Here is a 14,203-nt window from a genome sequence, read left to right on the forward strand (position 1 = left end):
CTGACAGCTAATTATACAGAACAATCATGAACATGTGCTCGCTGTATTTGGGGAGGCAGTTCAGTTCAATTCAGTTTGAATTGCATCGTGCTTTTAACAACAGACAGTGTCACAGAGCAACTTTACAGAAATCTGGAGCTAGAGGTTTAATAATAATAATAATAATAATAATAATAATAATAATAATAATGAAGGTTAAAATGAAATGTACATTGTGTTTTATATTTATAGTATAAACATGAGGCATGTCTCCCCTCAGCTAATATCTGCTAGTTAAAATGCAGTAAGTTTATGATTCGGAAGCTAAATGATGTGATTTAATAACAGGAGAACAGACACTAATCCCCACAGGCTGCACTGCATGTTTTCCTCTTTCCTCTCAGCCTCAGAGCTTCAGGTGGAGATGATTCCTGATGAAGTGGTTGAGGGAAAGACAGTCACTCTCACATGTAAAAACACCTGCAGCCCGACTGTCTCCTGGTACAAAAGTGGAAATCTTTTATCCTCCTCCTCTAACCGTCTCCGTCTGCGGTCAGTCAGTCAGAGGGATTCAGGTGATTACAGCTGTGCTGCACAGGGAGAAGATTATCGCTCCCCTGCTGTCACTCTTGATGTCCAATGTAAGTCCAGATTTATTCTTTCACTCATGAAACTAGCAACACAAAGTTGGTGCTGAATCCACATGTAAAATGAATCCCATCAGTAATGAAGCAGGAACCAGCAGCACAGCAACACAACAAGTCATCAGTTGATGTGAAGTTTCACTGGATGCATTCTGATCAGGTTTACACTGGACATGATTAACGGCTTTAGTCCTACAGAATACTGCAGAGAGAACTTCATTATTCTTTTACAGAAAAGATATTTAGATATGAACAGTTCACATCTCTCAGAGAGCCAACTCGCTCCAAAACTGTACAAGGCACCATGATGATAAATTAGCTGCTCATTAAGCAAACATGTCTCATTACATCATGTGTCAGTAATTAAAGTGGTCTCTCTCTCTCTCTCTCTCTCTCTCGGTATCTAGAGTTAAATGTGTCTGTGGGTTAAACCTGCACAATGCAGACAGACTCACAGACTTGCACAGCAGCTAACTGCAGACTCGCATAATTACCCACTAGTTTACTCGCATACAAGCATCCACATGGATCTGCATACTTACATACTCACACGCTAGAATATTTTTAATTAGTACACACGTGTATTAGCATACTTTGACATTCAAATATTTTAATATTAGCATACGTGTATTATCATACTTGCACACCAGACTAGCATACATGCTCATTAGTGTTCTAGCATGCTGAAATATTTGAATATTAGCGTACATGTGTATCAACATGCTTACATACTTGCATGCGAGAATATTTTTAATATTAACATGCGTGTATTAGCATACTTGTACACTAGCACACTCGTACATTCAACATTCATACACACATGTATATGAGCACACACACTATTTTAGTTTACCCAGTAACTTTTTCTAACTCTAACATGACCAAAAGAAGTTATAATTAATTAAAAGTTACTGTTTGTGATTTTATTAATTAATTAATTTATTTATTTATTTTTGACATTTTTCAGTAATTTCACTGCTGTTACTTGTTAGGAAAATTAATGTGTTACTGCAGTAAAACATGAAATAATGACAGCTTTCATTTTCTGATTATTAAAAGAAAAGACAAAACTCTTCATACTGTGCAGTTTGTATTTCTATCTCTAGATCCTCCAAAGAGAGTCTCCGTGTCCATCAGTCCCTCTGGTGAGACGGTGGAGGGCAGTTCAGTGACTCTGACCTGCAGCAGTGATGCGAACCCACCTGTGGAGACCTACAGCTGGTATAAGGGAATATTGTATAGAGGAAGAGGAGAAACCTACACCATCAACAGGATCAGCTCTGAGGACAGTGGAGAGTACAGGTGCTGGGCTACAAATAAACATGGAACTCGGTCCTCTCCTGCCGTGTCTCTGAATGTCCTGTGTGAGTTAATGATGATTCACTACAGTCCATTATGTAACTTCCTGACCCTCAGTAATCTGAAAAATAATTAAAAATGTTTCCTTTGTATCTTTTCCTTCTTATCTGTTTAAGATCCTCCAAAGAGTGTCTCCGTGTCCATCAGTCCCTCTGGTGAGATGGTGGAGGGCAGTTCAGTGACTCTGACCTGCAGCAGTGATGCGAACCCACCTGTGGAGTTTAACTGGTTTAAAGGAAGATCATTGAAAAGCAAAGAAAACATCTACACCATTCGAAAGATCAGCTCTGAGGACCGTGGAGAGTACAAGTGCAAGTCCAGCAATCAATACGGAGAGAAATATTCTGAGGAAATGACAGTAAATGTTTTGTGTGAGTGGTTGATTATGAAGGCAACTGACTGACATCCACTGAGCCACTGATTCTCACTTCAATATTCTTAACCTTCTGTTATTGCCCTTTTTTCAGATCCTCCTAAGAACGTCTCAGTGTCCATCAGTCCCTCTGGTGAGATGGTGGAGGGCAGTTCAGTGACTCTGACCTGCAGCAGTGATGCGAACCCACCTGTGGAGACCTACAGCTGGTATAAGGTGAATGAAGGCTCACCTGTAGGCTCTGGACAGAGTTACAGCTTCACGTTGAGCTTCAGCAGCAGTGGATGGTTTTACTGTGTGGCTCAGAATAAATACGGGAATCAGAGAGCAGCTGCAGTGCCTCTCACTGTAAATGGTATTACAGTTATTATAACAAATAGCACTTGTAGCATTGATAAAGATGAATGAGTTATAGCTGACTAATATTTGTCTGCACACAGGGAGCAGAAGTGTCGTTCTGTATGTAGTTCTTGGAGTCACGGTTGGATTTGGATGTTTGTTTGTCATCATTGGTGTTTTATTCATGTGGTAAGCATATGTATTTTTCATCAACTTGCTTCAAATGTCTGCGATATGAGCCCTCTGATTATTGTGACTTTTTAGGAGAAAGAGAAGACGAGGTTCAGCTGATGATGCCACGTCCAGTCAGGTAAGTGAATTGTAACAGGACAGAGGGACGCAGTGTGACTTACTGCCTCGATAGTCCTTTGTTTTTTGTAACCACTTAGGACAGCAACATAAAACCCTCATGCTTACCTGGAAAACAGTACAACAGAGAGTGATAATCTACACGAGACACAGTGCATCTTTATACTGAATATGAGGAAAACACCAGGGTCGAGGCACTTTTCATCATGAAACATAGCTATAGTCGTAAATCCTGTGATGTATTACAACCCCGATTCCAAAAAAGTTGGGACAAAGTACAAATTGTAAATAAAAACGGAATGCAATGATGTGGAAGTTTCAAAGTTCCCTATTTTATTCAGAATAGAACATAGATGACATATCAAATGTTTAAACTGAGAAAATGTATCATTTAAAGAGAAAAATTAGGTGATTTTAAATTTCATGACAACAACACATCTCAAAAAAGTTGGGACAAGGCCATGTTTAGGATTCTAGTTCAACTGTCTTGGGTCTTTTTTGTCGTATCTTCCGTTTTATGATGCGCCAAATGTTTTCTATGGGTGAAAGATCTGGACTGCAGGCTGGCCAGTTCAGTACCCGGACCCTTCTTCTACGCAGCCATGATGCTGTAATTGATGCAGTATGTGGTTTGGCATTGTCATGTTGGAAAATGCAAGGTCTTCCCTGAAAGAGACGTCGTCTGGATGGGAGCATATGTTGCTCTAGAACCTGGATAGACCTTTCAGCATTGATGGTGTCTTTCCAGATGTGTAAGCTGCCCATGCCACACGCACTAATGCAACCCCATACCATCAGAGATGCAGGCTTCTGAACTGAGCGCTGATAACAACTTGGGTTGTCCTTCTCCTCTTTAGTCCGAATGACACGGCGTCCCTGATTTCCATAAAGAACTTCAAATTTTGATTCGTCTGACCACAGAACAGTTTTCCACTTTGCCACAGTCCATTTTAAATGAGCCTTGGCCCAGAGAAGACGTCTGCGTTTCTGGATCATGTTTAGATACAGCTTCTTCTTTGAACTATAGAGTTTTAGCTGGCAACGGCAGATGGCACGGTGAATTGTGTTCACAGATAATGTTCTCTGGAAATATTCCTGAGCCCATTTTGTGATTTCCAATACAGAAGCATGCCTGTATGTGATGCAGTGCCGTCTAAGGGCCCGAAGATCATGGGCACCCAGTATGGTTTTCCGGCCTTGACCCTTATGCACAGAGATTCTTCCAGATTCTCTGAATCTTTTGATTATATTATGCACTGTAGATGATTATATGTTCAAACTCTTTGCAATTTTACACTGTCGAACTCCTTTCTGATATTGCTCCACTATTTGTCGGCGCAGAATTAGGGGGATTGGTGATCCTCTTCCCATCTTTACTTCTGAGAGCCGCTGCCACTCCAAGATGCTCTTTTTATACCCAGTCATGTTAATGACCTATTGCCAATTGACCTAATGAGTTGCAATTTGGTCCTCCAGCTGTTCCTTTTTTCTACCTTTAACTTTTCCAGCCTCTTATTGCCCCTGTCCCAACTTTTTTGAGATGTGTTGCTGTCATGAAATTTCAAATGAGCCAATATTTGGCATGAAATTTCAAAATGTCTCACTTTCGACATTTGATATGTTGTCTATGTTCTATTGTGAATACAATATCAGTTTTTGAGATTTGTAAATTATTGCATTCCGTTTTTATTTACAATTTGTACTTTGTCCCAACTTTTTTGGAATCGGGGTTGTAAGTCATAGAATGCAATCTGAGGCACATTATCTTCACTCAGACATTCAGATCTGGAGGAATTCCTTAAAACACCCAAAACATTCTTTATATCTTCACACAGAACATTCACTCCAGTCCGACTGAGGACACGTACACAGCTCTCGATCCTCAGACCAGGTCCTACAATGACACGTACGACACACTTGCAGTAAGTCTTCAGAGACACACTTCACTCAGACATTCAGATCTGGAGGAATTCCTAAAACCACCCAAAACATTCTTTATATCTTCACACAGAAAGTTCACTCCAGTCCGACTGAGGACACGTACACAGCTCTCGATCCTCAGACCAGGTCCTACAATGACACGTACGACACACTTGCAGTAAGTCTTCAGAGACACACTTCACTCAGACATTCAGATCTGGAAATAATCACTCTGAATGATGAACACATGATTTATTTCTCTTTCTCTCACACAGACGGTTCACCCGAGTCCTCCTGATGACACGCCCGCAGCTCGGGATTCTCAGTCCATCTCTCCTGATTACAACAATCTACCAGTGAGTGTTTCCATTTGGTCACCACTTCACTTACAATCTCGGGATATGACACCAGGCTTTGGAAAACTATAAATCATTAAAGTTTTTATGACAAGAAGACAGTTTTATGAACAAATCAATACAAGAGTTCTCACCAATTAATGCTCTTCCATTTTGAAAGTAAATAATCAGTTTCATTGTTTGTTCAGTATATCCACCTCAAGCCCTTCATCATGATTTTCTTTTTCTAGGCTGCAAGAAAGCAACAGTGAGATCATCAACCTCAACAACACCAGAGAGAGAGAGAGAGAGAGATGCTGGAATAGTTCTGTTTTTGCGCTGTGGATCAATATTGAACTCAATTTTTAAATAGATGAAGAGTGAAAGCTTTATGTTTATGAGCAATATATTGTATGTAACTGCACGTGATTCTTAATTCCTCAAAACTAAGCATTAACAAGAGTGTGCAGGGATTTTTATCTGTTTGGCGTTGCATCTATGAATTCTTTTTCTATACTGTATGTGTTCTGTATCCTCCCATTTTCGTTAGTTTTATATCTTTATACTGTATACACTGCTAAAGTAACACACTGTACTCTTGCTTCATTTATTCTTTAACCTCCTAGGGCTTAGCGGTCACATGCGTGGACAGCACTTTATGGAAATTCGGAACAAGAATCCACATATGTGGACATACTTTTTCTCTAAAAGTACATTTTATCAAAAGATGATGCTTAGTTTTTATTCTAATCAGGTTCTAATAAGCCCAAATAGCAAAGAGAAATAAAAAATGCATGTAAAAAAACAGCTTGGGCCTTAGGAGGTTAAGCATTCTTTAATTTTCTAGGGATGGAAATGGCACCGATTCGGTGGAATGGCTCCTAAACAGTCAGCAGCATATGCACTGTGTGGGTAGAGGATTCTGTCCATTAGACGCTGAAATGTCACTGGGGCTTCAAACAACCAAAATGGAAGGGTGACATACTGGTGTAACCCAAACAGAGCAGAAAAGGCTATTTTTATGAGGATATTATAGTCAAGGGTGGCACGGTGGTGTACTGGTTAGCACTGTCACCTCACAGTAAGAAGGTCCTTGGTTCGAGCCCAGTGGCTGACGGGGGCCTTTCTGTGTGGAGTTTGTATGTTCACATTGGTTTCCTCCGGATGCTCTGGTTTCCCCCACAGTCCAAAGACATGCAGGTTAGACTAATTGGTGGCTCTAAATTGGCCGTGAGTGTGAACGGTTGTTTGTATGCATCAGCCCTGCAATGACCTGGTGACTTGTCCACAATGTACCCTGTCTCTCGCCCATAGTCAGCTGGGACAGGCTCCAACTTGCCTGAGTCCCTGTACAGGAAAAGCGGCTACAGATGATGGATGGATGGATATTATAGTCAAGGGAATCTGCCAATACTCCTTGGTTAAATCTAGTGTCAAATAAATGTAAGCACCATCTAACCAATGCAAGGCATCGGAGATGCATTTAATGCATTTGGGTAACCCTGCTGCCCTAAAACACCCCTGGAGGAGTCTCATCGTGGTGTTCCATGAGGTTTGTGCTACCAGGTCGAGGCAAAAACACATCAGAAACTTCTTCCTGAAACCTGCACTCTCTGGGCTGGTGAGAGGTGGTCTCCACAAGGGACCAGGGTGAATTGGGTCACACTTTTTGGACTTCCGGTCCCCAGGTCCTCAATCTTGGGAAACACTATCACCAGCGCTATAGGGACCTCCTTTCTCCACAGTTTTAGGAGACTGAGGTGGTATATTTGAAGTGCATCGTTTCTATCTGTTTGCGTGACCTCACAGTTAACTTCTCTGATGCTCTGTGTGACCTCAAAGGATTCTTGCTACTTCATAAGTAATTTAGAACTTGACACTAGTAAAACGGGCACTTTGTCTCCTGGTGAAAAATTCCATAGCCAAGGATCACCTCCAGCGATGGCTGACAGTGGCACTCCACTGTTCCTTCCAGAAACCAACTGACGGTCTTCTCCAGCACCACTCAGTCAATGAATTCATCAGCATTGCATTCTTCAGTCAGCAGGTGTCTGCAGGTATCACAGAGCTGTTGTGCAAAGGCAAATGAGCAGCTGAGGTCACTGAGTGTCAGTGCACAGGAGTGCTGACGATGCTTTTCCAGGGTGTTGCTGACCAGTTGCAAGATAGCCTTGAGGTCCAGGTACTCCAGCAGGTTGGTGATGGGGAGCTGTTGGGCTGCAAACTACACCTCCCCTGATAGAAGCGGCAATACACAGATCGTCCACTTTGAGGGTGGCCAAGCGCATGCTCCCGTGGCACACTCAAAAAAGCCCCACGAACGCTCCGTGGTCATTTTGTGGACTCATTTTTGTGAGCATGATATGGGATAGGGGCTTGCTAGCCTCTGGAAATGCTTCTGTCATACAGGTACCTGCTGGCTGGACCAGGCTCTAGAGCACCTGCTGATCCTCTGCCTGGGCCTGGAGAAGAACCTGGAAGTTCGGCTCTTGCTCCATGCACAGCATGACAAGGCCTTGATATTGGGTTTAGTGGATGCTGACGAGGGTCTAGATCAGGGGTCTTCAATCCTATCCACAAAGGGCCAGTGTGGCTGCAGGCTTTCATTCCAACCAAGCAGGAGCTACACCTGATTTCACTTGTTTAATCATTTCACCCTCGTCTCCAATCAACAATCAAGTGAGCCTCCAATTTGGCTGTAATGAAAGCCTGCAGCTACACCAGCCCTTTGCGGATAGGATTGAAGACCCCTGGCCTAGATGATCTAGGAAAGTGTGATGATGGTGCGTCTTCCTCGAGATCCCGGGTTTCGGTACCAGTGTAACACTCCTGCGGTTCAAGGGAAATGAGGAAACAGGAGGCAGGCTTGCAACAGAGTTGTTATACACCGTGATGCATCGAGGTAATACAGTGTCCAGAGAGCTGTCACAAGGAACGCATAATCATAAAAATAATGGTGTAAATAAATTTGAGATGGAACCTGAGCTTATTGCAGGGCTGTATGTTAATTTTCTTTGCACATAGCACTGGTGCTGCAGAGGTTGACAGTTTCATGGCACAGACCAAAACATTGTAGCATGGGTATAAAACGTCTATTACCATCTCTAAAAATAACAGTAATTAACACCTCTAAAAACCACAGTTCATCACTTAAACAGGTACTGTATGTGACTAATGCCATGTACACACGTAGCCGGGTATTTTTAAAACCGAACATCCCCCCCCCCCCCCCCCCCCCCGTTTATAAAAATGTTTTATCCACACCACCTCGTCTTCGAAAAAAATCCCTTCCACACATAACCGAACATCTGCATTTTCAATCACATTCATAAGCATTCCAAACCTGTAGATGGTTATTTCCCCAAATCCTACCCCCTAATCACATCGCCTGTGCTCTTGGAGCAGTAGTTGGGCTTCTAAAATTAAACATGTAAATAGCACCTGCACAATAATTAACGCTTTCAAGGCACTACTCCGATCCATTACTCTTTAGCTAGCCGCACACTACGCCGATTTTCAGCGTACCGAGCCAACTGAAGTCGCGAGTCAGGCGTAAAGACTAGTTTTCGATGGTACCGACTCATCTCACAGCCAATTCGAAAAACTAATCGGGAGCCAGACTGGTCGGCGAGAGTCGCTAGCAATAGCCAATCATATCTTTCGCATATAACACGTGACATCATTAAACACAATTTCTAGCGCGAGAAATACGTGTTGGTAGCACCTAATGCAGGTATATACTGTAATTCCATAGACTGAAGCTTTATCCATAGACACAGTGGGCTGGAAAGCCACTCTGCTCAAGTTGTGTGGCTGAATTCCAAATCGCTTTAACTCCCCTATATAAGTGCACTATTTAAGGTTGGAAATAATAGCTCATGCAGCCTCGATAGTGTGCTACATATTCCATGTTGTGCCATTTGTAATTCAGCCTGTAGCATCTTCAAGTGTTGGATTTAACAGTAACTATATCCAATAGCCAATCACAAAGCTATTAAGTTGTCACGTGTCGCTTCAATCGCGACTGCACTTGTCAACAGTCGGGGGATATGTGCATGCCCTGTCGGGAGTCGGCTCTGAAATGGGTCGGTTCGGTACCGCGTGGATCGCCGTAGTGTGCAGCTAGCTTAAGTCCATGCTTAATCTGGCTTCTGCAGTAAACAAAGGTCGCACGTTTGACGTCAGGGCAGATTTGTTGTCATTTTTTTGGCGCAGATTGTGACGTTCTAAAACGCAAAACTCCGGTTATCTCTGTCTACACGAAAAGGCATACACGGAGTTTTCAAAAATCGTCACTTTGCCCGGAGTTTTTTAAAATATTCGTTTTTGATGCGTTTTCATGTGGATGACAGGCCAAAATGTAGAAAAATATCTTTGATTTAGCAGATACCTGGCTACGTGTGGACGGGGTCTAACATAGGGCATGAATGTTGCATCGAGGGCACACAAAATTCAAACCTGAACAAGAAACGTTTTCAAGACATATCCATAGATTTTCCCCATTTTATTTGACAGTGGTTCTTCTTGAGGTTCTTCCTCATGGGCCGTTAGGGCTTTTTGGTACAGCACTTGAAAATATCACTTCCTCTAGCTAGCAGCGTTGGGCAAGCTACTTGGAAAGAGTAATTTGTGAAGCTACCAGTTACTCTACATTAAATGAAGCTTCACAACACTGAAGAAAACTGTAGCAAGTTAAGCTAATAATCCGTGATGATTACTTTCACTGCTCCAAAACCAATTTCGCAACAACAACGAACAAATAAAAACGCGATCCACATAATATCAAAATGCAGCTTTCGATAGATGAACAATATTTCACTCTGTGTGCGTGCGAGCATCTCTGTTTGGTTTACTGTGTTTACGTTGCCTCACGTGGCGTCACCGTCATACAGAAATGTTTCTGTTGCTACACACGGCCTTGGCCTTCGACATGCGCAGTCAACACACACAAGTTCACATGGACACAAAATTAAATTAAACATACTGCGGCCTTTAGTTTTATTTAGACCGCAGCGGAAAGATCTGCCGTGCCTGAGCTTCAGAAATGCTCAGGAACATGTAGCTTACACTACTGCGCTACAGAAAAGTGATTTGATTCAGAAAACAGCAACGTTACCACCACACTACTGAGAAATGACGTTAAACTAGTGACATTCTTACTTGTACCGAGTCAACATTATTAGAAATTTAAATTAAAAGCTTTAATCAATTCAATCAAGCATCTATATTCAAACAGGGTTTCCTTCAGTGTTCACAAATTCAGATTAAATTAATCTCTGAACATTTAAAACTAATTTGAAGTTCAAGGAGGTTTACAGGATTGAATGGCTTATGTGTCTTTTTTGCTTCCATTCCCCATGTGTAGTCCTGCTTTTGGTGCTGTGTGGCTCTTATTGCTGAGCTGAGTTCATTAATGTGTCTCTCAGAAAGAGCTGGGATTCCCACCATGTCCTCCAATCCTGGACCTTCACATTCTGATCTGTTTCAGGTCTCCAGGGTCTGTTTCATATAAACCACACTGAGTGCTGAGGCTGAGACTAGTGGTGTGTCATTCACGAACGAACCGTTCTTTTTGAACGAGTCTTCGAAGTGAACGACTAGAACTAGTTCGCGCTGCCTCTCGTTCTCGGTCGTTCGCGAATCAGCAGTCTCTGCTCGCTGGCAGCAGGGCGGTCGCTGAATCTCAGTCGTTGGCGAATCAGCAGGATCTGTTCAGTAGCAGAAGGGCGTCCAACTTGCATTTTGATCTGTGCAGAGCAGCGCCACTTTACTTCTTTAAGGGCTATCTGAGCCCTATTATCAGAGCGTTGACACATGCCAGGTCTTTAGTTTACAATTTAGAGCTCTCACTCAGCAATACATTTCAGTTCACAGCGAACGAGCTCAGCAGTTCGCGAACGAACGAACAGCCAGCAGCCAGCCTGCCTGCTGCCATACTGGGCTGGGCGCATAGCAACTAGTGGTGTGTCGTTCACGAACGAACCGTTCTTTTTGAACGAGTCTTCGAAGTGAACGACTAGAACAATGAATGATCATGAATGCAGCAGAGAGACATCGCAGGCTGCTGTTCGCTGAATACGATGACTTGTAAAGTTGTTTATTCTCTGAAATGAGTGTTGCTGTTAAATAAGCAATTTTTTTTTTTGCTTAATGGGTTTGAGAGAACAACTGCATAGCCGGCAGACCATGGCTGTACTAAAATAAATATAATAAATATAAAAACAGCTTTATTCTCATCTACATTTAATTAACTTTCAGAGCTTTGTTTATGTAGTCTTTTTCAGATAATGCTAGGATAATGTTTTTCTTCCATCTTTTTCTCAAGCACATTGTAATGTATGAAAATCTATTGTGGATGGCACCTCTGCCGCCTCTCGTTCACTCAAGATGAACTAAACTTCGGACGACAGCCATTGTTGTGCTGCTTTGGTGTGACGTCATCAAAATGAACGAGTGAACGAACTGAACGAACGAATTTCTTTGCTGAACTGACCGACATGAACGAACTGGCGGAAATGAATCGCCATGTCCCACCAATAGCTGAGACCTTCACTACTGAATAACATGACAGATAACAGAGTAAACACTGCTTTAATGGTGGAATCTTCTACATCAGACCTGGGCATTTTCCGGGCCGCATCCGGCCCTTTGGTTCATTCTGACCGGCCCGCGTAAGGTTAATTAGAAATTACAAAATAAACGTATTTCCTAATTTTACCTCATGCATGGACTGAATGTGCATTGCTTTTATTTTGAAGTTGTCTTCAACAAAAACGCAATGCGCGCGACATGAACATGACATGAAATCCCACGAAACCTAATCCCGCGATAACTACTTCCGTAATTTGTCCAGACCAACCACAAACTTGTACGTCATCCTTCAAACGGTCCAGCCAATCACATAGTGTGACGTCACCAGCAGGCGCCGGAGCCCGAGCCGATCTGTAGATCTGATTCCTACACCGAATTGACTGATGATCATCTGTCAGCTGTGCTTCGCATCTCCACCTCAGACATTCAGCCTGACTCTGATGCACTCGTTAAAGACCAACAGAGACTAGATTCCTCTCACTGAACAAATAAAAAACTGAAAAACACCAAATGAGGTGATTAGACTACAAATGTGGGCATCATTATTATAATATGATGTATCTTGCTTGATATTTGGAGTAGAAAGACAATATTGTGATGTCTTTATTGTGTTTTGGGGTGAATGTGCCTGAAAAAAAAAATGGTACAAACGTTCACATTTTGTTAACCATTGCTTTGGGAAATTTGATTGAATAAATGACATTTTTTGTAAGGCAACCTTGTTTTTTCCATACTCTTACCAGTCTTAGCAGCTTGTAAAAACAATGATATTTACTGCTTTATATAAAGAAATACAATTAATATTGTGCAGAATTTAGTTCAGCCTTATGGTCCGGCCCTCCACTAAATTTTCTGTTTCTCACGTGGCCCTATGGAAAAAATAATTGCCCACCCCCTGTTCTACATGTTTAGAAATTCTTGAGTATTTTCAGAAACGTCAACAGGACGCTCACTGCATTTCCAGTATTCAGGACATCTCATCTCATTATCTCTAGCCGCTTTATCCTGTTCTACAGGGTCTGTTTTACCCTGTTCTACAGGGTCGCAGGCAAGCTGGAGCCTATCCCAGCTGACTACGGGCGAAAGGCGGACAAGTCGCCAGGTCATCACAGGGCTGACACATAGACACAGACAACCATTCACACTCACACCTACGGTCAATTTAGAGTCACCAGTTAACCTAACCTGCATGTCTTTGGACTGTGGGGGAAACCGGAGCACCCGGAGGAAACCCACGCGGACACGGGGAGAACATGCAAACTCCACACAGAAAGGCTCGAACCCGGACCTTCTTGCTGTGAGGCGACAGCGCTAACCACTACACCACCGTGCCGCCGTCATGCTTTGTATAACTTTGTATTTAGTTTGGTATTTCTCCACCTGGTGGTTGTTTATGGGTAACACACTCTTCCTTAATTTCTACTAGCTGTTTCTTTTCATTGGTTGTTTTAGTCATGTGATGCAGTCAGGTCATAGCCCAGGAAAAACAAAGAGGGAAACCCTGTAGTTGACAAATTACATGTGATCAGAGTGCAGCTACAGCTATCTTACTTTCCATCCCTCATTTGTGTCCAGGAAAGCATCGCTTTTTTTTTTTTTTACAAAGAAATCTGTTCAAGAGAATGATGACAACAGTAAAGACACTTCAATCTTACTCCAGCCTCTGACTTTCTCTTGGAAGCTTGTTCGCTATCTGTCAATTCGTGTATAGATGCACACACACGTTGAGGACAGAATAGGTTATGAGTCACAATTAATATCATATTTGTCAGCCCTGTGATGACCTGGCGACTTGTCCAGGGTGTACCCCGCCTTTCGCCCGTAGTCAGCTGGGATAGGCTCCAGCTTGCCTGCGACCCTGTAGAAGGATAAAGCGGCTACAGATAATGAAATGAGATGAGACAATGTGTGCAGTTTTATAAGAAATTAGCTGGTGAGTTTGGGTTGTGGGTTTGTCTGGGAAAATGCAGCCATATTCTGAAGTTGAAATGTTGGTTATGAGTCACAATTAATATCATATTTTGTCTTATTTCAAAGAAAAGTAAAAAGAAAGCATTCTTCAGCATCACATTACTGTGTTCCGACAATCCATTTGTTTATAAAGTTGAAAGTTTAAATAAAATTAAAAGTTTTAAATGCTGAGATAATAGCTATCTGCTATGCAACAAACTAGCAGGTTGTACATTTTATCAGTTTATAATTACATTTAATGTTGAACTTTCTAGTTTGTCTTGTCGTGTTCATCACATGGAGTGTTTATAATCCTGCTAATTATGGAAATCAAACATGTTTAATTGCTTAAGGACATTTTATCAAATCAGGTGGGCTAATAACATGGTGCTGTTTACCAGTTA

The 14,203-nt window shown here is 42.2% G+C and overlaps 1 protein-coding gene across 1 annotated transcript in view; it reads left to right on the forward strand.

Annotated features, from left to right (window-relative positions):
- The window catches only part of LOC132865815 (B-cell receptor CD22-like), a 78,813-nt gene that overhangs the window by 21,459 nt on the left and 43,151 nt on the right, over positions 1-14,203 (forward strand). Inside the window, exons 9-16 of the mRNA XM_060898316.1 lie at positions 384-620; positions 1,730-1,987; positions 2,099-2,353; positions 2,450-2,710; positions 2,796-2,883; positions 2,959-3,004; positions 4,839-4,925; positions 5,015-5,101. Of these exons, the coding sequence (XP_060754299.1) occupies positions 384-620; positions 1,730-1,987; positions 2,099-2,353; positions 2,450-2,710; positions 2,796-2,883; positions 2,959-3,004; positions 4,839-4,925; positions 5,015-5,101 (1,319 nt within the window). The remainder of the gene's footprint in view (positions 1-383; positions 621-1,729; positions 1,988-2,098; positions 2,354-2,449; positions 2,711-2,795; positions 2,884-2,958; positions 3,005-4,838; positions 4,926-5,014; positions 5,102-14,203) is intronic.

Source organism: Neoarius graeffei, chromosome 18, assembly GCF_027579695.1.
Source record: "Neoarius graeffei isolate fNeoGra1 chromosome 18, fNeoGra1.pri, whole genome shotgun sequence".
NCBI lineage: Eukaryota > Metazoa > Chordata > Actinopteri > Siluriformes > Ariidae > Neoarius > Neoarius graeffei.